The sequence below is a fragment of the Pieris napi genome, chromosome 8 (assembly GCF_905475465.1).
Source record: "Pieris napi chromosome 8, ilPieNapi1.2, whole genome shotgun sequence".
NCBI lineage: Eukaryota > Metazoa > Arthropoda > Insecta > Lepidoptera > Pieridae > Pieris > Pieris napi.
In genome coordinates this window covers 3,767,947-3,791,549 of record NC_062241.1, presented here as the reverse complement: position 1 = coordinate 3,791,549, position 23,603 = coordinate 3,767,947, and the positions used below count along the sequence as shown (strand labels likewise).

At 32.4% G+C, this 23,603-nt stretch overlaps 2 protein-coding genes across 4 annotated transcripts; both read left to right on the top strand.

Moving 5' to 3' along the window:
* Positions 1-1,815: 1,815 nt before the first annotated feature.
* Positions 1,816-11,700, top strand: LOC125051823. 2 transcript variants are annotated; one of them, XM_047652395.1, is made up of 5 exons: positions 1,816-1,971; positions 6,268-6,366; positions 6,446-6,692; positions 10,448-10,801; positions 11,563-11,700. In XM_047652395.1, exons 1-4 carry the CDS (start codon positions 1,846-1,848, stop codon positions 10,777-10,779), a joined length of 804 nt encoding a protein of 267 aa, XP_047508351.1. In that variant the 5' UTR covers positions 1,816-1,845; the 3' UTR covers positions 10,780-10,801; positions 11,563-11,700. The 2 variants fall into 2 exon arrangements, with proteins under 2 accessions (XP_047508351.1, XP_047508353.1); XM_047652397.1 differs by lacking the exons at positions 10,448-10,801; positions 11,563-11,700 and having other exon boundaries at positions 6,446-7,095.
* A 1,295-nt stretch (positions 11,701-12,995) lies between these two features.
* LOC125051718 (REPTOR-binding partner) lies at positions 12,996-22,925 on the top strand. Of its 2 annotated transcripts, XM_047652239.1 has the most exons (5): positions 12,996-13,166; positions 15,957-16,055; positions 20,059-20,188; positions 21,125-21,246; positions 21,403-22,925. In XM_047652239.1, the coding sequence occupies exons 1-5, from the start codon at positions 13,116-13,118 to the stop codon at positions 21,508-21,510; spliced, it is 510 nt and encodes a 169-aa protein (XP_047508195.1). In that variant the 5' UTR covers positions 12,996-13,115; the 3' UTR covers positions 21,511-22,925. The 2 variants fall into 2 exon arrangements, with proteins under 2 accessions (XP_047508195.1, XP_047508196.1); XM_047652240.1 differs by lacking the exon at positions 15,957-16,055 and having other exon boundaries at positions 12,998-13,166.
* Positions 22,926-23,603: the final 678 nt, after the last annotated feature.

Genomic DNA, 23,603 nt, shown 5'->3' with positions numbered 1-23,603 from the left:
AGTCAAAAGTGTATCAAGGCGAGCAGCGTCCCAGTCTCCGATTACGAGTACTAATACCGATTCTAGACTAGTAATTATTCAATATTATATATTTAAAAATTGAGGTCTTAGTATCCGACTACCATTAGACGGTATTATCATTAACCTTTATAATAAAGGCATATTAAATGAAATTGCTGAGGCGTGTAAATTATAATATTCGACGATTGATGAAGATATAAGTTTAAAACGATTTAAAATAAATACAAAATAAATTTAGAAAAATAGCACATTATTAGTTAAATTTATTTATTTGACATCACGATCAATTTTTATTATTTGTCTCTGCTTAAAGAAATCATTTATCATTACGATCTAGTCTAGCTATAATAAGCAATTTAAAACTAACCTAATTTACTCAAAAGGCTACTAAACATAAGAAAGTATCCAATAACACTACTTACTGTCTCTATTAAGAGGAAATACACTCAGTTCTTGTGTACTATTTATATCGCCATTTAAATTATATAATTATTTTTAACGCCGATTAGAACGTGACATCAGAATTAGTTATAAATTAATTTCCGGCTCTCATATTAAATTTTTCAAGCAGGTTGTTTTCACCTACTGAACTGTATAATCAATCCAAGCTGTCTATTTGTAAATTACAATGTGACATTTCCTCCTAGTAGAGGAGATCTATCCGGTGCACTAGTTACCAAAATAACCTTTGTGGAAAATTCTATCTTCTTATCTTACTCTCGTAAGTAAAGTAGAGATGACTCCTTCTGTCAAATTGTTTCCGTTGTACTAAAAAGAGATAGACTTTAGTTAAAACGAAGATAATAAGACTGAATTAGTTTTTATAAATAAGGGGTTTTTGTACATATCGTACAATTGGAAGTTACTAGTATAATTATCAACTTTTCACTGTATTTCAATTAATATAAAAAAATATTGTTTAAAAACACATAATGATTTCTATAGTGTCTGCAGCATATAGAAGGAACGAGAAGAAGATAAATATTTACTTGTTTAAAGTTTCTAAAACAAAAAATATATAAAATACACCCTTACATAAACACCCTTGTTTCTGTCATCAGCAACACTGATTTTCAGTAGGGCCGATACTGTCATGTAGTGATAGATACAATCTTACAATACACACTAAACGTAAACAATTGAAGTAATGTTAAATAACATGTTCCACGTACTACTTAAAATTATCAAATAGCACAGTGCAGACAGAAATGGCGAGATTTGGATGTAGCGTTTGCCAAAACAGATATCTTAAAAGAATGATATGATAGAAATATGTATAAAGATGTTTGAAATAAAGGGTATTATTATTTGTACTTAAAATTATCAACTACGCTGAACATTCTGTTTTATATATGAAAATTAAAGCTTTATATACATTGGTTACGATTTTTTTAAATAAAACTAGTATTACAAGTACGCCAGGTTTTTTTTTCAACTATGTCACTTAATTTTTTTTAACAAATAAAGGCCGCGTATGCCGACAACATATAAATACAATGAATAATTAAAATAAGATATTATTTATATATTAAATAAATTTATTTAACCTTAACACAATGGGTTTATACGTATTATCACTGTTGATAGGATTAACTACTCAAAGTCACTTTACATAAACAAATGAATATTTTCCTTAGACTGATTCGCCTTTGAAGTCAGTCTCCTTAATCCCAAGTGCCCCAAAAACAGAGGCGGTGGTGTGTTGGAATGACCTTGCGTAGTCCGGGGTCTTCACCTTGCGGTCACCACCGCCCTACCGCCGCCCCACTGCTGAGCGTGGCTACGGCCGCTGAATCGGTGAGTGGCAGTCCCGTGTCCGCCGCCATGCTCGCCTGTCGTCTCCGCACCTGCTTATTCGCCGCGCTGCTCGTCGCGTTGCTCGCCGAAGCGGCAGCCGCCCCACGTTCGCGCCGACAGCTCGCGGATGACAACACGCTACAGCCAATTGATGTAAGTCCATCTTCAGATCCATTGATGCTTAAGAAAGGCCCAATTTTTAAATAGCTTTCATAATTTATATTCATCGTGACCTCGTCACCACATTAAGCCATGTAGTATTTATGTAAATCAAATGAGTACTGGTATTTCTAGTGATAGTTTAATTTCGTAATAACGACGTAACGCCGTGTCGCAATACGAAAAGTCAATGTTATATAGTGCCACAAGGTGTAGATGTGCATATCCCATTAGGACGGGTGATACATTTATATTTAGTTAAAATGAGGCATTTGTATTCTTCGCTCAGTTTAGTACCAAAAGTTGAATACTAATGAAGGATACTTATGCTGAATTATATGTAAATCAGAAGATGTGTGAAGTCATGTGAAACTAGGGAAGGGGAAGGATCATAAATCCCTTAAACCCCCTCTCCCCTCCCTCCAATATGGGTCTGTTTCATTAATCATTTTAAGACGTGATCAGCCTACTGTGTCTACAAACTCGAAACAATTATTGTTTTTGCGGTAATCGAATCTAGGACTCAGATTACGAGATTGTATCTGGTCATTGATTGATTAACTTAATCCATTGGTGCTCAGCCGGGTTCGAATGCACGATCTTAGGGTTGATAGCTGGTTACTATTAAGTAATACTTTATGGAATGATTCATGATACCTTGATTTCGTAAACATCTCTATATCGATGAATGTCACTCGTTGACATTAAACCGTAGTAGGTTCGATAAACCGACTTACATATAGCAATTTAAACCCGCACCAGCTACTTCACTGACACATTGACCACATGGTGATTGGTGACTCTGGCTTCACAAACATTAAGCATTCTTTTCCAAAATATATTATTGAATTGGCAGAGGTACCCTATATTATTTCACCGTCTCCATTATTCATTGATCAAGCACTTGGAATTCAAAATCAGTCGTTTCGATCCTCAGCTGATTACAAGCCACCGATCATATTCTTGCCTCATACTTCATTGAGGATTTATAGTACTCATATTATTAAAAAAAAAATCCTAGCACTGATTGTAGTTCTGAATGTTCGATGACTTTGCTGATGCTGTAGACAGGTTTGTCAAATATCCACTCTCCCAGTTTTAGAATAAATATTAAGAACTTATTTCCAAATACACCTAAAGATATAATATTATTCTAAATTATTCCGGCTGTTACTACAATAATTCTTATCTAAGACAATAATCACTGCATATTTCTTAATTGTCTTTTAAATTGACCAACTACACTTTATCTGATTTGTTATCTGTTTGTTTATCTTATTTTTATAGTTAACCTTCATAACTTTTACAAACCTAACTTTTACGGAATACTAAAGTATCAATAATCATTACCACAATGGAATATATTAACGAATGACTAATGGTAAGAAGAATATTAAAATATAGAAATGCAATCTAATTTCGTAGGGTCTCAGCCAAAATACATAATTTGCGGGAATGCATTTGGAAAGGTAGCTGTATTAACGGTTGTTTCACTATAAATTTAATTAAAGATGTTCACATCTTATTGTGAGAGAAATGAGAGCCAAACGTATTGCCCATTATCGACTTATAATAACAAAATAAAAACTATAAAACTGTGTTGAAAATATTAAAATAAAACATTGAACCGACTAGGAAGTGAAATGTAATGTTTTCACCGACAAGTTCCTACTCTATATTACGTTCAAGTTCATTATTGATTTTTAACATACGTAATTGGAAACATTAATTAGCCTTCAACTCCTAATATTATAAATGTACGTAGGAACTAAGCCACGTTTTAATATTTTAGTTCCAATGTTTCGCCTGCTTCATGCATCCCATGAACCAAGTTTGCTGTAAAACCTTGCGAAACTTTGGAATAAAAGCATCTTAAAGTTTATTGTATATAAATCCAATGTTTGCAAACTATAACAATCAAAACATAACCCAACAAAATATACTTTAATGATTTTTCGGTACATTTTCATAATTTTAATGCTTAGACCATGTTTTTTTCCGGGTCCCCTATAATTGGTCACAACACGACAAGCAATTAAATTGTTGTTAGCCAATAACCCTAGTATTGGCTAGAGTCAAATTCAATTATAACAAGGTTTTTTTTTTAATTTAAACGACTACAATGACCTCGGATATAAAATGCATTAACCATGCAAGCTTACGTACGTATAGTAGAGTTACTTCTAGGAGAACTATATTCGCAAGCTCCAGTTTCTATATCCAAGATCTATGCATGCGCTGTGTGACTTCTGACCTGTGCTCATGCACGCTTGGTGCATTACACAACTCTATAGACTGAGCATAGAGTTTCCCGCGTTCTTACGTAACAGACCCACAGATCAATGCAATTGAGCATCTATTCCACAGTTAACAATACACTCGATTGTATTAATTACTTATAGACTTTAACATACATGTGAAAATCTAATTTAATTAGGGCTTGTTGATTTTGTGTCGTGCGAATGTGCTATGGCTTCATGACGGTATAAAAATTTAATAGGCATTCATGGCATATACCCATACACAACGAATTCTGAACTAACATAAAATAATGACGTTAAGTATAATTCGGTAATTGGCATTGTGGTACTTCCGATAGCCAGACAAAAATTCATACAGGGTTGTATTTGAAGGCCAATAATTACCCACCCGTCTTCGTGATTACTATAACAACTGCGACCTTTAGCTGTCTCTCAATTAGATTGCCTACAGGCCTCGTACCTTCTAATGATGGTCGTGAATTATCTAGAGTCTATTCTCGTATAGATATTCAGATATTGTAACAAATTTAAACTGTTTTAACTTGTTATAATTATCTTTTTCTTTATATTATAAAGGCTGTGTTATACGCGTCAATCTCAGGAACGTCTGTAATTAAATACTTTTGTGTTGGATAGTCTATTTTTAAAGAAAGGCGAATACGAAACCGCACACCTAATCTTACAATTTAGTAATCCGGCGTGAATGTAAGAGAATTTCACAATTATTATACTAGTATTTAGTTCATAAATGAAGCAAAACAATATCTAGGATACGAGTTATTGTTCTCATTACCTACTTCTGGAACCAGTAATCTTACTACTTACTTATGTAATCCGACGTTCGACGTCTATACTTGCTTACTTTAGTCTATGAATATTACATTTGTAAAGAGACTAGTATCTACATTAATTCTTATTATTATATATAACAAACTAGCTGTCCCCTCGAACTTCGTTTCTTCTTAATGTGATTTCACTTAGCGGCTAAGTTAACGATAATGAACGAGCTAACGATAGGCTAAGTCTTAGCCTATAGTTTTAATACATACCAACATGGAACATTTTGCTATGCACCCCAGAGACTGTTCGGTATTCTGGAATGAAAACTTTTTAGGTTTTTCTGTGAATTTTTCTCTATATAAACCTCAGCGTCCGAGTCATAAGATTTTAATTAACCCCTTAGAGATACAACCCTTATCACTTAGGGGCTTGAAAGATAGTAGACTCAGCCTTACTGAATATGCATAAAAAAATTCATAAGAGGCGGTCAAGTCGTTTTGGAGGAGTATGGGAACGAACATTGTGACACGAGAATTTTATATATTAGATATTAAGCTCAAAGTTTTTACTACCCGTACAAACATAAAATAGTCGAGTTACTGTTAATAACTATTAGGAGATATCTTTTACACCTGGGACTACTAAATTCAAAATAGTTTAAATCTTTGAATTAATTAAAATTATTTTATGTATGAGTTATATCCCGCCGATGGTAGCAACAAAACATAAAATAATTGCGCGTAATATGAAGTGTTAATATTAACAATCATAGTTGATATTTTGAAGCCCAGATCTTATAGTTAAGTTTAACGTACGGTTTACCTAATCGAGTGTGTGTCATTTCGGTCGCAGCAACACGCATTAACATTTACGTTGACATTGACACGACAGCTGCGCTTGCACAACGCAACGCGCCCTCGCGCGTAGTCAGCCGCCGGCCAACGCCAGAATATATACAAGGGTTTTATTTTCCATAAATTTGTTAACTGATTCACTGTAATGCTAGCCCGTATTACCCACTTTAGATGTACTAAGTTTTGATTAATTCACGTTACACATAGCCTTCACATATTATATATTAAGTAGCTATTTATTTTTCACATTTTGTATGTGCACTTATCATTTAAGTAACACAGTATGTATTTTTAATTTCTGTCTATAAAATTTGACTACGATAAGACAGTGGTGGTGGTTAGTGTTAGTGGTGTGGTATAGTGTAGTGTAGTGTAGTGTGTATATGTGTGTGCAGGAGGAGAATGAGGAGCTGGAGCGAGAGAAGAGGAAGCTGGAGGGTGTCACACAGGCAAAATATACTGTCAAGAATGCAGTCCTCGGCTTTGTGTTTGGTGTAAGTATACTCTTATGACCGTCCTACACTATGGCTAACGTACGTATTCCATTGTCGCTAACCACCCCCTCTCTTGTAGAAACTGAACTCGTTCATCGACGCAAAGACGCGACTAGTGGAATCACTGGACAAGAAGAATATCGAGCTCAACAAACAATACGGTATCGAGCCGCCACAGAACGGACTAGCGTCACTAACAGGCGTGGTGTCGCAGGTCGTTGGGCCTAAGCTACAGTACCTGGCACCTAAGCTGCAGGCGGCTTCAGGTCTCTTGGGAGGGCTATCATCGGGCTCTAGTGGCTCCGGAAGCTCCGGCGGCGGCTCAGGTCTGGGCTCCATCCTTTCCCTGGTCACGTCACTATCAGGCTCTTCATCAGGCGGCGCTGCGACTGGTACTGTTGAAACAGTTGACTCCGACGAGGACGACTCTTGATCTTTCTTCCCCCATTTCCCATAACCCTTACCTTATCTCAGTACCGGGAGACTTTACTCATTTGAAAAAGTTTTAGGCTCTCTGCCAGTTCCTGAGCTATTGAAAAATTAATAAGTATTACAGCAACTCTGAACTTTAAAAGTTTTGAGCGTTTCCTAAAATAGACTGAGTCTCTCTTTCCTTCATCCGCCCAGTTTCCACGCCCTGTACAGTGTACAACAGATCTGTATTTATATTGTAAATAGTATTAGGTGAGTTTGGTGATATTATAATTAAATATGTTTATTTTTGTATAACTGTTTGTTTTTGTGCACCGCATGTTTATTACCACTAGATGTTTAACACATGCCAACATTAATGAAGTACTTGTCATGTATATTAACTGAAGTAACCGGCGGCTGGCGTTCGGCGATGTTCAGTAACATCTTACAACGAGGTGAAGTGAGAAAACTTAAAGGTATTTTTCCATGAACAATATTTTTTAGAAGATTTTAAACAAATTTTTACATTTGGAACATCTTTCGAGATCAATTTGTTTAGCAGTACGTGTTTGGGTTATCAATTTTGATCTTAAACTATTGACTGTTAAGGATGTCCCATTTCTGTTCTCTATAGTTATGGGCTGAATATATATGTATGTAAATTTATTTATTGTAGTAATGTAAATATCCTTGAAGGCTTTATGAGTCTGTATGGACGGTTTAGTAGCTGATAAGACTTAACCATCCATTTTGAGGAAGGTAAACCTAACGATAGGGTTCTTCTTTAATTTATTCACTTTCTATGACGTATATTAAAACCAATGACGTATATAAACCGTGGGCTGTAAAATGAGATATTTGTGATAACTTTAGGTAGAATATTTTGTGTTCGTCACCTCAGCATTATTTTGTTGACTGGCCGTGATTGTAAGTACGTGTAATTACTTGTAGTTAGAAATAATGTTTACTTCAATAGCTAACCCATGTATATTAAACCAGCAGGTTATGTCAATGTTAATATATAATTTAGGCGATAATTTTCAGAAACATTCTCTTTGGTTCTTTTTATTTATTTATGAAGAAGTTCTGTTATACGCTTTAATACCGGCGGTTGAGTTACAACATCAATCGTCAAGGCAGAATGCAAAATTGCATTCGCATCACCTCGATGTCCATCGTTCCACAATAGGCTATTTGACAGTAGGAAAAGTAAAGTGTTATTGAAAGTAATCCGTATAAAACATGACCTTCAAAAGCGTACATAACTTCAACTCTAATCAAATCTACAATTAATATATAGTTTCTATATTTACTCAAAATTAATCTGAAATGGTATTTAAAATCTTGTCAAATAGCCTACTAGTGTTTTTAAGGCACTTCAAGAACAGAGTGTAATTCTCATGGGGGTGGCGTTACTAAACATCAGACCTAAATCTCCAATCTATAAAAAAAGTTCGCAACAAATGTTACCACATACAACCTACTGACCCTCACTATACATAAAAGGAACGAAAACCATATAAAGCCTATAAAATATCTATTACAATAATTCTGAGTCACCATACAAGTTATTTACCAAATAAAACTTCAAATATTCGTTCACCTCCGATTGACACAGGTCACCTAGTTTTTCGTGAAAGTCAACATGAATATAACGTATATATGTTTTGTAACAAACTACACATATGTAATTCAAATTGTATTAATCTTATTAGTAACATAATTAACACTTTATGCTCGTAATGATTTACAAAGAGAAGGATTAAAATGAATGTATAGTTTAGGAATAATAGCCAAATTATCCATCTGGCAACATAGGAATTAATTTTTGGGCAAAATGTGTTTTAGAACTAAATAAGATTTCTCAGGTCGAATGTGAATTCTATTGAAGAGAGGTGCGTAGAGGTACTAAATAGCGCGTTATGATAAAAACTAAAAAAAGTATATTGGATGTACATTAAAATTATTTTTGTATATAAAAGTCCAAATAATATGATTTCAATAATTTGATGAGGTTAGATTTTGGAGTGTAAAAAAGCCTTTATAATTTATTTTTATAACCAACATTAAAAACTCAAATTGTTTTTAGTTCAAATTTGTCTATTAGGTATAAAAATGAACACACTATGTATTCAAAAGTTTTATTACAATAACACGAAGATACTGTAGGTTTTTTATTGAATATTGTTTGATTAAAACTCAAACAAAACCCGTCAAACTGTGTAAAATAGTGAGCTAAACCGAGTACTTTTTGTACCTCAAGTTTTTTAAGCTGTACAGCTAATAGAACATTAATTGCTAATGATAACCACTAACGCTTTAATATGCAATTCCTCCCCATTGATCCTGTCATTTAACTTTACCAGTGAGTCGATTGTGATGAAATTCCGTTCAATAATTGGGACAACACCAATTGTTTATTATTATTACCACTCGTTAGTTTTTTCTGTTCCTATATTATAACAGAGCAGTGTTGGCCTAGTGGCTTCAGCGTGCGACTCTATTCCCTGAGGTCGTAGGTTCGAACCCCGGCTGTGCACCAATAGACATTCTTTCATAACACACACACGTCGTTGACTTTTTGTCAACGGCGTGCGTCAGGCACAGGCTGATCACCTACTTGATTAGATTACCAAATGATCATGAAACAGATACATAAATCTGAGGCCCAGAATTAAAAAGGTTGTAGCGCCATTGATTATTTATTATTATATTAAAACAGTAGATGTAACCACGGGACACACCGCATTTATTAACGTTAATTCGGTCATATGTTGATGGTATATCGCCTTCTCGATAAATAGACTATCCAATCCAATATTCCAATTCGAACCGGTCGTTTCTCTTTAGTGATTTCCACACAGTTAACTAACTCTTCAGGTTTATAATATTAGTTTTGATAGTATAATATTCATAAAAATTTAGCATAGGTACATTACTAGTCAACAACAACTATTCAATATTTTTGTTACTTACTTTCTACATACCAACTGTTTAAAAACCTGAGCCGAATATATACACAATTTTTCTAAAATATAGAATTAACAATATGTTCCAGCACGATTTGAATCACGATTTTTGCATAATATCTTCAACACGTAATAAAAGTTGCAGCATATAAACTCTTGAGTCATCTCGTTATGTCAGTTGCGTTACTGCTTATATTTACAGAATATGTGAGAACAAATTCAAATTCAAAAATCATTTATTCACGTAGGTAACACAATGTACACTTGTGATTCGTCATTAAAGAAATAAATATTAATGCTTCTAATTTTACATTTACTGCCAGTTCTCAAATCAAGGGCGTAGAACGGAAGAGAAGAACTGGCAATAAACTCTCCGCCACTCTTTTTAATCGCCATGTTTTTATTTTTTTACACAACCTTTGTAACGAGCTGCAACCATTACACCATGTTCCACATGACATTTTAAGTAATTAATAATAATAACATAAATAAAAACAAAGACTTGTCCCCTATCAGCAGGAGGCATGGTGAAATAGGAGCACGCACTTACATTCTCTCAACAATAGTTGGGTATCGTGGATAATTTAATAAATTGTGTTAAAAGTATATTAATTTCAAAGTTACAAAAAGGTTGGAAGGTAAGTCATCTCGATATCATAACAAAAGTAAGGTTTTGTTTTAATACGATCATATTATAGGTTGGCGGTACGTCGCACCTCCCGCCCCCATCGAACACAGAAAAACTCACTACGGAGAGAACAGGGCTCACATCGAAGACACCAGAGCCCATTTTGAGGATGGGAGAGCCCATTTCGCGCATGGAAGAGGTCAGTTTGACTCAAGGACACCCCGCGTTGAGGCAGCGGACGTTCGTCACGAGGCCGGGTGGTGGCACAGCGGCAGTCAGACTACAGAGGCAGGCCACGAAGAGTTCCGGGGATATCCCAGTGTTCGACCGGAACAAGGTCAGCCTGGATCTACCGGGGAGCCTGTTTGGGCCTTCCGTCTCACTCCTCATCAACACCACTAAGACCATTGGGAGCGTAATACAGGTCGGTATACGAACACGTGTTGTATTTTGAAGTCAACAAATTTTATTCCTGACTATAGAATTGTTTAAAAATATTATTCTTTATTTTTGTTAAAAGTCAGTTTAAAATTACTTTGGAAAACCTTTGAAATGTTATATAGGTTAATATTTATCTTAATGAAATATACTTAAACATATTATATAATATACATACACATACCCTTTGCACTCGAATGGCGTTAATGCGACGGCACATTAAAGCGTCATTCTTTTAAAATAGTCATATAATAACGAACATTTGTTTAAGCCCTAAAGTATGGATAAGGGGCCTCACAGCCTAGCGGTCTTATTAAGTGGCAGCTAGGTGAGGGGTACCGGGTTCGATTCCCGGTTCGAGGGCAAGTTTTAATTTAATTTAAATTTGTTCTCGGCCTTTGGGAGGTTTGTGCGGTACGGGACGAGTGCCTAAACCGTACATGGAGGACATGGTCGAATTTCTAATGCAAAAAGCACGAATTATAAAAATCTTATACTAGACGCTGGCTAATGCACAAACCGTGCCAGAGCCATAAAAAAAAGTATGGATAAGGAAGGAAGAAGGTGAATCTGTGGAAGGTGCAACCAATTCGCATGGGTACTTGGTTTTTAAAGAAACTGTAAGATGCTTACCTACCTAATTTGGCCAAAATCGTCTCAAGTGCAAAGGATTAATAAAGTTTTACCAAACGGCAACAGAACCATGGCGTATATGTATTTGTATTAACACAGTTGTTTGTATTGCAGAACTCAGCGGTTCGCTATCAGACTTTTCTACGCCTGTTTCGACCGCTGTTTCGCGGGCCATTCGAAATCAAAGGCCTTGATCCTCCCGCACCCACCACTACCACAACTACCACCACAACTCTTCCCCCACAACGGGACAACGAGGTGCGTCGGTGACCTCTTCAAAATAAATAAAAACTCGTCTTTAGATCTTAAGTGTCACCGATTAGTGAAATAAGTCAGATCATTAGCTAATTGTTCATCATAATAATATGAAATTTACACAACAGTTATCTCATCATAGGTATATAATTATTTCCTCAAATATCATTACCTACTAGATTTTTAAATATATATTATACCAAATTTAGTGGATTTAGATAATGGATGAGGACATAGAGTGGATGTTATGTGGCTACTTTACTATGGGTGGTGTGTTGTTATGTTAATAAATAAATATTTAAGTTATATGTGTCTTTTTTTATACACCATACTTACATACTAAAGCTTTTACTTCACACTTAGAAGTATCCCTGTCTACCTACTTATATAACGAATTGAAATGGCTAACTGAATGACATTTACGAAAATGAAAGTAATAGCACCTTAATATTTATTTGAAAGTAATCCTGCATAATAAATCTTTAATATTGATAATGATATAGTTGATTTATAAAAAAAAACAAATTCCTAGAATACGCCTACTAAAATTAATATAGCAAATTCTACGTGCAATGTACGAGATGTTAGTAATAAAATGTGATAATTAAAAACGGTAATTATATATTACTTTGATAGTGTTTTATTTTAGTAATAATTTCCATTCTAAAAAACGTTCGATACAAATGAAAAATTCACATCAAACCTATAAGTAATTAAATTTAAATACGACTACTAAGCAATAATTTTAGAGGCACCTTAGTTGTATTCATTTACAGATAATGAGTAGGTACATTTTTATTAATTTAATTATCACGTGCTAGTACAGCATGTAAAAAATAACGGCGATTAAAAAAATCATGTACGATCTTTTAGACTGAAATTAAAAAGCACAGGAAATCACAAAATGTATTTTTAAGTTTTAGGTTTAGTGTTTAGATCAATTAACTGAAGTTGACTGTCGAAGCCAAAATTTAAGTACTTGGTAATAATGTGTGGCTTCAGGATGAATTTCATGTACTAAAGCATTATTTGATTCAAGGCTTAATATTTTACGTTTCAGCGTGAATGTACCACAGATTATTATCTGACACTATTGTGTCTGTAATAGTTATTCTGGTAGAACAATAAAAATGTAAATTTCTTTTATTTTAATTTTAGTCCTAATACCAATTAAAGTTGAAGTACCAAATAGTGATTAGATAACATTCATAAAATAAACCAAAGACGTTCTTAGTAAATAAACGTTAGTCTGTGGTCAAATGTCAAATCACAAATGTTAAATGACCTTGCGAAACATAAGTTTGTAAACAATACGTCCTAGAGAAAAATAATAAATTATTTTATTTTAGTCACTTCCTACTCTTGGCTTTCATTTATTTTGTTTGTAAAACGTAAATGAACAAATATTAAACATGAACATTGACTTTGAAACGATGGCTGTATTGGAAGAGGAGTCACAAAATGTAAGTCACCCATTTTAGATTTTGTTGATTTTAGTTTCTATTTTGGTTAAATTACGATAAACATGCTGTTAAGTACTTAGGTGTTTTGAGGTATTCTAATAATGTGTTATGTGATTGAAGCAAAGTTTACATTTGATAGAGAAATATTGTACATTTCAGATTATAGTGTAATAATTCTACAATTTAGTTGACACCAACAACTTATTATGTTAAGTAGCATTTTATTGCACAACAGTTTCGTCATTTTTGTATTTGTAAAATTGTAAAGGTTATCTTTTCTATCCAATAGTAAATAAATTATGGTCAACAAACCTTTTTTTCATTTATCTATAAATTGATTTTTAGTGCTACACTACTTGAGTTTTTCAATTACTTAATAATTTTCAAGATTATTCAAATTTGTAATATATAATAATTTATGTAGAATATAGATGATTCCTTCAAATTATGATTTTGGCAATAAACATAGATATATTGATGTTGCTTTAATTTATCTTTGTCATTAAGATTATCAAATAAGTGAGCACAGTAGATAAGCTTGCTATAAGATTTCCAAAGGAAATAAAACATTAGTATTTTGTTATTAAATCATAGACAAGAACTTGAATCAAATTACTCTAATAATTTTTTTAGTATTCTCTTACCTGATATAGAGTTCCACAATCTCACCATTAAGTAGTCATAGTCTATTACTAAATAATTATTGACATCTGGAAAGCGCTTTCTCAAGAAAATCCATGATTTGAAAAGGAGGAAAGTTCTGTTTTATAATTCATTTGTCTTTGAATTGGCCATTACCTATTAATGTAAAATACTTTGGATAGGAGCAATTATTTTATATGACATAGTTTTACAAGGTTTTCTGTACAATACCAGATAATACTTGAAACTCTGCTTATCACATATCATACACATTACACTGTACGGCTTAGCTTTGTAAAAATATGTTTTGTATCAACTTGATCAGCTGTTGAATCTGTTTTAATAATATGTATATTTATCTTAGTATTCTTCTATATTTATTTAATATTGCTATTAATCAGTTAAGCCATTTCATACAAAAAAAAAACAGTAAGTATTTCAATTGCACACTAGATGGCGTTTTGGACAATGATGTATTGAAAGAAAGATTTTAACCTTAACTATTAAATCCTTGCAATTTTAGCAGAGCAATTCCTAACACTAATTTACTTATTCAGAAAATTTACTACACAACACAAGGCAGTGGTTTTTGTATTACTAATGATTTCTTAATTATGTGACTAGTGACATTAATTTTGTGGATGTTCTATCTTTGTTTTATATTTATTTTCAAACTTATAAAATGGTTCAACAGGAACTGCATATTTTCAGGAATAAAAGCTATTAGCATATTTGTTATTGTCTATAGTTATCTGCTCCATTCATGTATCTGTTAAGCCATGCTGATGTTATTGAACATTTTTTTTTTACTTTTCATTAAAGAACATTACGATAACATTAATTTCTTTATGGTATAAAATAAAAAAAGTCATGATTAGTTTAGTGGTTCCAGAGATTAACCTAAACTAACTCACACTTGAAAAAACCTTATAAAAATATGGATAGATTGGAAATCTATCTTTACCCAACCATATTAAACAATTTTATTTAAATAAAGATAGCTGTAGTGTGTTATATTATAATGTTGTAATAATTAATAACATTTTATTGTGTAGTGCAAAATTGACGAATTAGTTGTATGGCGAGCTAAAATGATGTTACTGTTAAATTATTAAGATGTCTTAAATATTGAAATGTCTACGCTTTTAAATATTATATAAATACATATAAGTTATGTATGATTACTATAGGTTGTATTTGGCATAGATTTGTTATTTGTTACAGTAAATATAGACAAGATTTTTTTTTTGTTACTTCCAAAATTTCTTTCTATAAATTTAGCCTGGCGGCAGCACATGTTATGGGTACAAAGACTTGAAGTGATACAAATGTCATTATTATTTGTTGATTCTTTAAGTAACATAAAACTGGACTTAATTAAAAAAAATTGGACATACAGTGTAAACTCCATGTAATGTGCCTTGCCATGTGCAATGAAACACGCAACATAGCATTACACCCACAATCAATGACGACAATTAAATAATAAAAGGTACTTTTTAAGTTGCCGAAATTGGTTAAAACTGCGGAGCTATACGTACGTTTTTTTGTCGCTTTATTTTCCTAGCCCGTAATAAACTCGACTGTCGGCATAATATGTACCGAACTTTCTAAGAAATCCGTTCTTTGGTTTACAAATTGGGATTGCTTTTGCTTTATCACGAAGATGACTCAATATCGCAAGATATTAATAAAATAAGTAAAAAGTACAACATATTTGCTGGTGCAGCAAAAGCTTTAACGTAGCGTTCAAATAACAATTGTTTTTTTGTATATTTACTAACACTAGTCTGAAATCAACTTTTTCTTTTTCTAATACAGATTTTTCTTCTTTCCATTCAGCGACAACCCTTTGTAACATCAAAATATACACAGTCCCTTGAGTGTCGTTATATATTGAGTTTTTTATGTAGTTAATTATGATGTTAAATCACTACTACAAGTAATGCATCTTATAACTGTAACATGAAAACTGCTTCGTCGCTATGCAGTTACTGAGTGCAGCCAAACGATAAGGTCAGTCTAATACAAAGTGGGGAGAGTACAATACTCCGCAACTACGTTTTAATTTTGTATTTGAAGTCTTGAACCTTTTTACATTGTACTACGACGTCGTGTCTTGAAAAGTTGTTTGTTGTTTCAAAAAAGAAAACGAATGCGCGCTCGTTCCCACTGCGCAACGAGTTGTTCATTCAGTCATCAGTGTGTGTTCAGACTATCTCCCAGGCGGACACGCGGTGTCAGATCGTAAGTACAATTATAAATTTATAACGATTCTTGTGAGAAATACTATATAGAATTGGGTAAATAAGAAGCGGGTTATTGTAACTTCATTGTTAGCGGCGTAAATGGTGTCAAGATTATTTAGGGTGAAACATCAGTTACTACGCCGTAAATGATAGGTCGACATGTACGACGCAGTTTGGTTGCGAGTTTCGACCGACCGGTGTTTTGTTGCTAAGTGAGTTACTGCGTATTTAATGCAGCGGTAATTTAATGGAAATGCATTTTATTTTATATATATTTTAATTGTTATTGTGAATTATACTGTTTATCTGTTGTGATTATCTTTATCGGTTGTGACGTGAAATTTTATATTTGTTTACTGCGTAGCTATAATTTTTTCGAATGTTTTTGAATTGGCGGTTTTAGATTGTAATTATAGAGATAGATTGTAAAAATGTATCAGTTTGATAGTTTGATTTCTGAATGCGTAGAATGAATTTTTGATACTTAATAAGTAATTTCATATCTAGTAGGTTATTTACTTTGACACCACATTATTTTTACTATAAATTTTATGTACCTACTATTAAGATTGAAACAAGTTGCGCGCGCCGATGTTCTCCAGAAATAATAATGCATTACGCATTGATATGCAATCAGGGTGGGTCTTATGTTACCAAAGGGATAGTCAATATCCTTTGTATAAAAGTATAGTACTTATATAACTCGTCTTATGATTAACCTACTCATTCATACTCGCTGCAACGCAGATTGCAAAAAAGAAAACGAATTGCCTACACACTTTCATTCGCTTTTATACTTGACGTTATACTTTCACATAATAACAACAAATTTTAGAGTCGTAAAAAAGATTTGTAGTTTTAAAATTATATATAGATTACAAATATTATATATATATATATATATATATATATATATATATATATATATATATATATATATATATGTAGTTACAAATTCTCAGGTAAATAACCGAAAATGCGATATTCTTATCTTCAATATAACGTAATGCTAAAGAGTTGACATTTTGTGTACTTGATGCATTTTATCGTGCCAACGGCCTATTTTTGTAACAGTTTTTTACGTTTGTATAAAATGAAAATGTATCGTATTAAAACTACTATCGTATTAAACGATATATATATATATATATATATATATATATATGTATATATTCGATGCTTGTGTTAAAACATCTTGCGCAAAATCGTTGATATTTTTTTTAATGTGCGAATTCGGTGGATTACACTACGTGTTATCTTTTATTTGTAACTGGTTAGCCATTTGGTGTGTAGATAAAGCATTGGAAATATATATAACTCCTTAAACTATACTCCACAAATAGTAGAAGCCGTTAACGCTTGTGTCATGAATAAAAAAACGTGTGTGTACACGCATTAGAAGTTATACTTCTTTGTCACAAGATAAAAATCTTTTCAAAAAAAATATTCTGCGTTTGTAGATAAAACGACGCTAACAATAGAAAAAAAGGTATTTAATACTCTATTATCTTGTTTATTTAAATATCACAAAAAAAAATGTTGACTATAGCTAACTTCATGGTGTCGGTTTTTTGTGCGCGCGCATCGTAAAAATTTACTCTCATCATTTTTCCCTGACGCGCCAAAAGAAGGATTACTTCATAAATATTGTCTTTGAATTAAAACTAAAATTGTAAAAACTATTTGTGTGAAGCGTTCAATAGATAGAACCTGATATGAGTAATAATCATCAATAATGGTACATGAAAATATATTTGCAAAGTGTACCTACGTAATGCTTTGTCAAGTTACAGATGCTATTCGAGTACTTCCTAGATTTACTACAAATGTGTTTTAGTGGAGTTGTTATATATAGTAATACGTGTTGCGTCGCTCTTATAAGTTCATTGTTCGGGGCCTTCTCATTTCTCGATATCAAGGATTGCTATGTAAAGGATATATTACGACTTGCACATGTGCGATAAATTATGTTCATCAAGCACATTAAATGTTTTGACGTGCTTTGCTTGGATATTTTTGATGTTGTATTTTGTTATTGTTGTGTGGCTAAATTTTTTAATTTTATTAACTTGAATCTAGTTTAAAATAAATGGATTACTTTTTATAAAACTAATACTTGCCGCCCGTTGTCTTATTGTGTACATCTTTTATTTTAAATTCAGAAAATGTTTCATTATATAATTTCAATTTTTAGATTAACATATATACATACATTATTTAGAGTAATTACAAGTTCAATTGATTAAGCTAATTAAACTGTATATTTCCTTAGCTAGTTAAGTTATGTTTTCTAATTATGAAGAAAACCACAAAGCTTTGTTTACTTTAGTTGATACAATGTTTTCCTTTTGAGTCACACTGGTTAAAGCTCATAATATTTATGTCGGAACAATGACAGCTGACACTAACACCATTGCTCCTACATTAATAATAAAGATTATGCTATTACTATTTGATGGTCTGTTAATTTGTAGATCTATTAATATTGGCAAATCAAATAAACCATAGAACAGTTTTGAACTAATTCTTTTTGATGTTATTAAATTATAATGACAATGGCAGCTAATACCAAGGCCATTGCTCCAACATATATAATATTGTTTATATAGTTTCAAATAATCGTAAAGTTACAACGACATTTAATGATATTTTTTACATTTAGTATGTAGACATTCTATAAATGTAATATAAAAAAAACAAACGACAATACGTATATAAAGATTAATTTTATTGTGATGAAAAAAACGTATGATAAATGAAACTCCAATGTTTTACTGAAATAATTATAGGTTTGTTCTAAACTTAGTTTTTAAACAACAAATCTTAAAAACTAATAATTAACTAACTAAACTAAACTTAAACAACTAAATATACGTAAAAACGTAAGTAAGGTAATTCATAATTAATCAATTACCTGAAATATTTATAGAAAAAACATTGAGTTTGTTATTTCATAAAAGTCCTTCAGAACAAAAATTTTTGTAAATTGAATTCCTAATTAAAATCTGAAAATATTCTAACAAATGTCCATGTAAAAATTTAAGTGACAACCCAAAACTCGCTTCTTTTTTCACAGACTAACAATCGCTCAATTTTATTATTAAATAAAACGTCAGTTTTGAGAACAGATAATTAACAAACTAATTGAAATATGTATAACATAACATATTCCTCCTCCGCGATTTGACTCCCTTTATTTGTGCAAATAAAAAAAATACAAAACGCAGTATGTGATAGGCCTTAGGGTAATGAAAATTATACCGAAATCTAATATAATTTATGATTTAAATAATGGAATAGAAATTTCTTCTTGTAATATAAAGTAGACCATTTCACCTAGAAACTCAAACTCAAACTATCTTTATTCAAGTGGGTAACCAAGTACACTTTTGAATCGTCAAGTTAAATTAATCGTAAATTTACATTTACTACCAGTTCGCAAGTCAAGGGCGTAGAGCGGGTAAGAAGAACTGGCAAGAAACTTTCCGCCACTCTTTTTAATCGCCAAGTATTGTCATACAAATTGTTTGAACTGGAGCAATTCAATCTCAAGGATTAGGATCATTTAAGTAGTCCTCAAATTTATAAAAAGCTTTGTTGATTAATTTTCGTTTAACGAGGGCTTTGAATTTATTTAGTGATAATTCTCTAATTTCGCTTGGGAGTTTGTTGTAAAAACGAATACAATTTCCATATAAGGAGTGGTTTATCTTTTGGAGCCTGGTTGGTCGTACACTCAAATTAGTTCTATTTCGCGTATTATACTGGTGAAAGTCACCATTTGTTTTAAAATCGTTTATATTTTTTTGGACATACAACAAGGCTTCAAGAATATATTGACCAGATAGTGTCATAATATTTAATTCCTTAAACTTATTCCGTACCGACTCCCTCGGAGATACACAACAAATACCCCGAACAGCCCGCTTCTGCAGCACAATAGAGATAATGGTTTGATGGTTTTTAATGAAATGGCTTAAATATTAATTTAATATTTTCAGGAGTTGAGTGGTACTTACGGCTCAACGGGTGGGTCGGCGCCAGAAGGGGGTGAGAGACGCGAGGGGGGCAAGCGCGGCCGTAGACCCGGCAGAAAGGCGCAGGACAAGCAGGATATGAAGGCCAAACTTGGTAAGACGGATCTTGCTCGCCTCGATACTATAACTTAATAATTACAAGCCAGTGGCTAAAAGCCTTTATGGAGCTTCAGATTGCATTTGTTTTTCATATTTTTTTTTATTATAGGCAAGTAGGTAACACATTTTTTTTTTTTTTTTTTCACACCACACCAATTGACCGAGTCCCATGCTAAGCTGGTGAAGCTTGTGTTATGGGTACTAGGCAACGGATATACATACATATTATAGATAGATAGACATATAAATACATATTTAAACACCCAAGACCTAAACAACACAAAATGCTCATCACATCGATGTTCGTCTCAGCCGGGGATCGAACCCGGGACCCATGGATTCGCAGTCAGAGGTACTAACCACTAGACTAATGAGTCGTCAAATAATACATATAGTAGGATCATCACTGGTACAAGAGCCTGACTCTTGACCTGATTGATGAGGGCTCACGATGTCTTTTGTCGTCAAGGGAAAATTGCGTAGGAGTCGGAACTTGAACGCATGGCAACGCTCCTTGTAGAGACTTGGTTATTAACCAACTAGGTCAATACAGACCTGATAATGTCATCTCTCAGATCAAATGAATTTTCAAACAAAATTAAATTAAATTTCAAACGTTGGTCCTGAATTTTTAACATTCTACCAGAGTTTATAGAACACATTCCTGTCAGTTTCGCTGCTAGTTCGGAGGCTGCAAATTGGCAGCTTTGTAACTAGAATCCGAAGCAGAAATAGCTAAGCAGTCTTACTTAAATGCAAATCTAGTTGATTTGACAACGGGTTCACGTTGAAAGTCTTTAGAATGAGCAAAAAAGTATATATTTCACTTTAAAATATTATGTAAATACCAGTCTTCCTCCCAGCTTAAAAAAGTATCAGTGAAATAGAAGAAATGACCTACCTCTCTTACATGTTATTATGACAATTTTAGAACGCAGTCGTCAGTCGGCCCGCGAGTGTCGTGCTCGCAAGAAGCTGCGATACCAATATCTGGAGGAACTGGTTGCCGATAGGGAGAGGTCTGTTCTTGCACTCCGAAAGGAACTTGAAAAGGTATTATTAACTTTCCTATAAACGAATATTAACTAGATAGCGCCGAAACTAGAGAGAAAAAACACTTCATTGAGTTATAGAAATTACTATTTTGACTGTTATAAACATAAGCTATATGGTATTTACACCGAAACATTTATATTTCATATATTCCAGTTCTACACATGGAATCTCGAGTTAGACCAAGGCCGAATGCCAGAAGGCATAGAAGCGGTCCTTCAAGAGATAGGGGTACTTAAGCAAGAAGAAAAGCCTAGTTTTTAAGTCAAAATAAAAAAAAGAAAAAAATATATTTTTAGAATTTTCTAACGGTTTTTGGCGAGTTAAATTTGGCTTTGTTTAAATTTTATAGACTTTTATAATGACAAAATTGTATCATAATGTAGCTCTTAACTTGTATAATAAATGTAAATATGATTAAAAAGGAGTTTCGCCGAATTTAATTTTAAATAAAAGTAGAAAATAGAGTACAACTCATTGTTAAATATTTAAGTGTAAAATGTATTTTCTAAGAGAAAGTGTACCTCTGTGTATTTTTAGATTTAGATAAATAACGGCGATGAATGAAATGTTGGAAATTAAAAAAAAAGCTCACTTTACTCAAAAGAAGAAAAGTAAAGCCGAAAATAAAATCTAATAAAAAAAAGGATATTGTCATCTTCAAAAGTTTATTTTGTAAAATATTTCTCATTCGTCGTTCGCTTCATATATTTTAGTAAATGTAAATAATATATCACATACTCGTCAACTAAGTGATATAGGAAGGTTAAAAACCCAAGTTAATGCTTTTGGGGTGATAAAAAAACGATAACATAATTTTCTGTTATCTATGAACGGGATTTCAGTTAGCAGTTTCGACCGTATTACAAAGAGTTCACTATAGCGTAACGGTCTTTTTGGCCATTTATTACCTGTTTTCCTAAGAGAGATTGGAGAGAATTGGTGAATTTGATGATTTTTTAGACGTCAAAAGCATTATTCGGTTATTTTTGTTAATGTCTAGATTAACATAATATATTTAATTAGTGAACTTAGTTCAGTAGTGTTTTGTTATATATATTTTAACAAGCTCTTGCGCTGATGCGCGAGATGGCGTTGTACGGAATTCGGGGCCAAATTATCTATGCATGGGGGAAATGATTCGATAAGTTTAACGAAAAAGAGATTCCATTAGAAATATCCGTGTAAAGTAGAAATGCTTCCGACTGCCCCTTAGGAGGAAATATCGTAACAACTTTGAATGTACATGGTAATTTAGCTTTAGTTTTTTTTTGTGTTAATTGTTACATTTAAGTTACGCTTTTACTAACCCGATATGTCAGATTAAAACGCCGACATTATTATATTATTAACTTGGTCTTATAAACAGTTTATGGGATTAATATTGGAATATTTATAAACATAGCCGTTTATAAGACACACCGATTTTGATCCTATATTTTTTTAAGTACTTCCTATGTTCAATTATTAGTTTTAAGTTTTATTATTCAGTAAAGTTTTATTTTATTAGAATTTGAGTAAACGCCATTATTAACGTATATATTGAGAGAAAAATAATGTTTGGTTTACGCGAGTAAAAGACAAAATAAAGTTCAATGGATATAAACGCGAAATTATTGCATTATGTAAGAAATATGTTTATAGTTTAAATCCGGAAATTATTTTCCCGCATTCTATGGCAATAGAGTTATTATTGAAAACAAAAGTTTGCGTTAAATTTATGAAAAATTATTATTTGCATTAAATTATACTGTTCTAATGGTTTAAATGGTTCTAATTTTTAAACCGGTTTTGTGATAAAATATATAAAATAACCCCGCAGTTTTATACATTACATAAGATTTAGTACCACATTTATAAGAAATTACCGCAATTAATGAGTATATTTATGATTTATCAATTATAAAACTGTCATGATGTTTCGCGATTTTAAACTCGCGTGTTTAATTTGTTAAAAGTAGTATATTTTCTTTAATGTGTGATGCATACAAAAGTTTATTGGTCAGTTTATTCGTTATTTGGTATCGTATCGTGGTTTTGCTATTATTTTTTGTAATTATATTTTTTTTCACTAACTTTTGTATTTAACTAACATTAAGCTTTAATTAACCAGGTGTATGTTTCGGAAATATTATCTATATTATTAACTTATATATACATTATTAAGGTTTTTTTTGCTATACGTCATAATTTTAGTGTCGACAATCCGCCTTGTCGGTGTGGATATATTCAATAACATTTAATTATAAATCTATAATTTGTATTTTTAAGCTTTTAGCTGATAGTTATGTATAATTTACACATAAAATATGTACAACGGATATATGTAATACGTTTCAAAAGGACTAAACGAATGA

Excerpts from the sequence above, each read along its gene's own strand:
- LOC125051823 (XM_047652395.1), top strand. The coding sequence starts at position 1,846 with ATGCTCGCCTGTCGTCTCCGCACCTGCTTATTCGCCGCGCTGCTCGTC. Across the intron at positions 1,972-6,267 it reads ACACGCTACAGCCAATTGAT|GAGGAGAATGAGGAGCTGGA; the intron begins GTAAGTCCATCT and ends ATGTGTGTGCAG. Across the intron at positions 6,367-6,445 it reads TCCTCGGCTTTGTGTTTGGT|AAACTGAACTCGTTCATCGA; the intron begins GTAAGTATACTC and ends CCTCTCTTGTAG.
- LOC125051718 (XM_047652239.1), top strand. The coding sequence starts at position 13,116 with ATGAACATTGACTTTGAAACGATGGCTGTATTGGAAGAGGAGTCACAA. Across the intron at positions 13,167-15,956 it reads TGGAAGAGGAGTCACAAAAT|AAAACGAATGCGCGCTCGTT; the intron begins GTAAGTCACCCA and ends GTTTCAAAAAAG. Across the intron at positions 16,056-20,058 it reads CGGACACGCGGTGTCAGATC|GAGTTGAGTGGTACTTACGG; the intron begins GTAAGTACAATT and ends TAATATTTTCAG.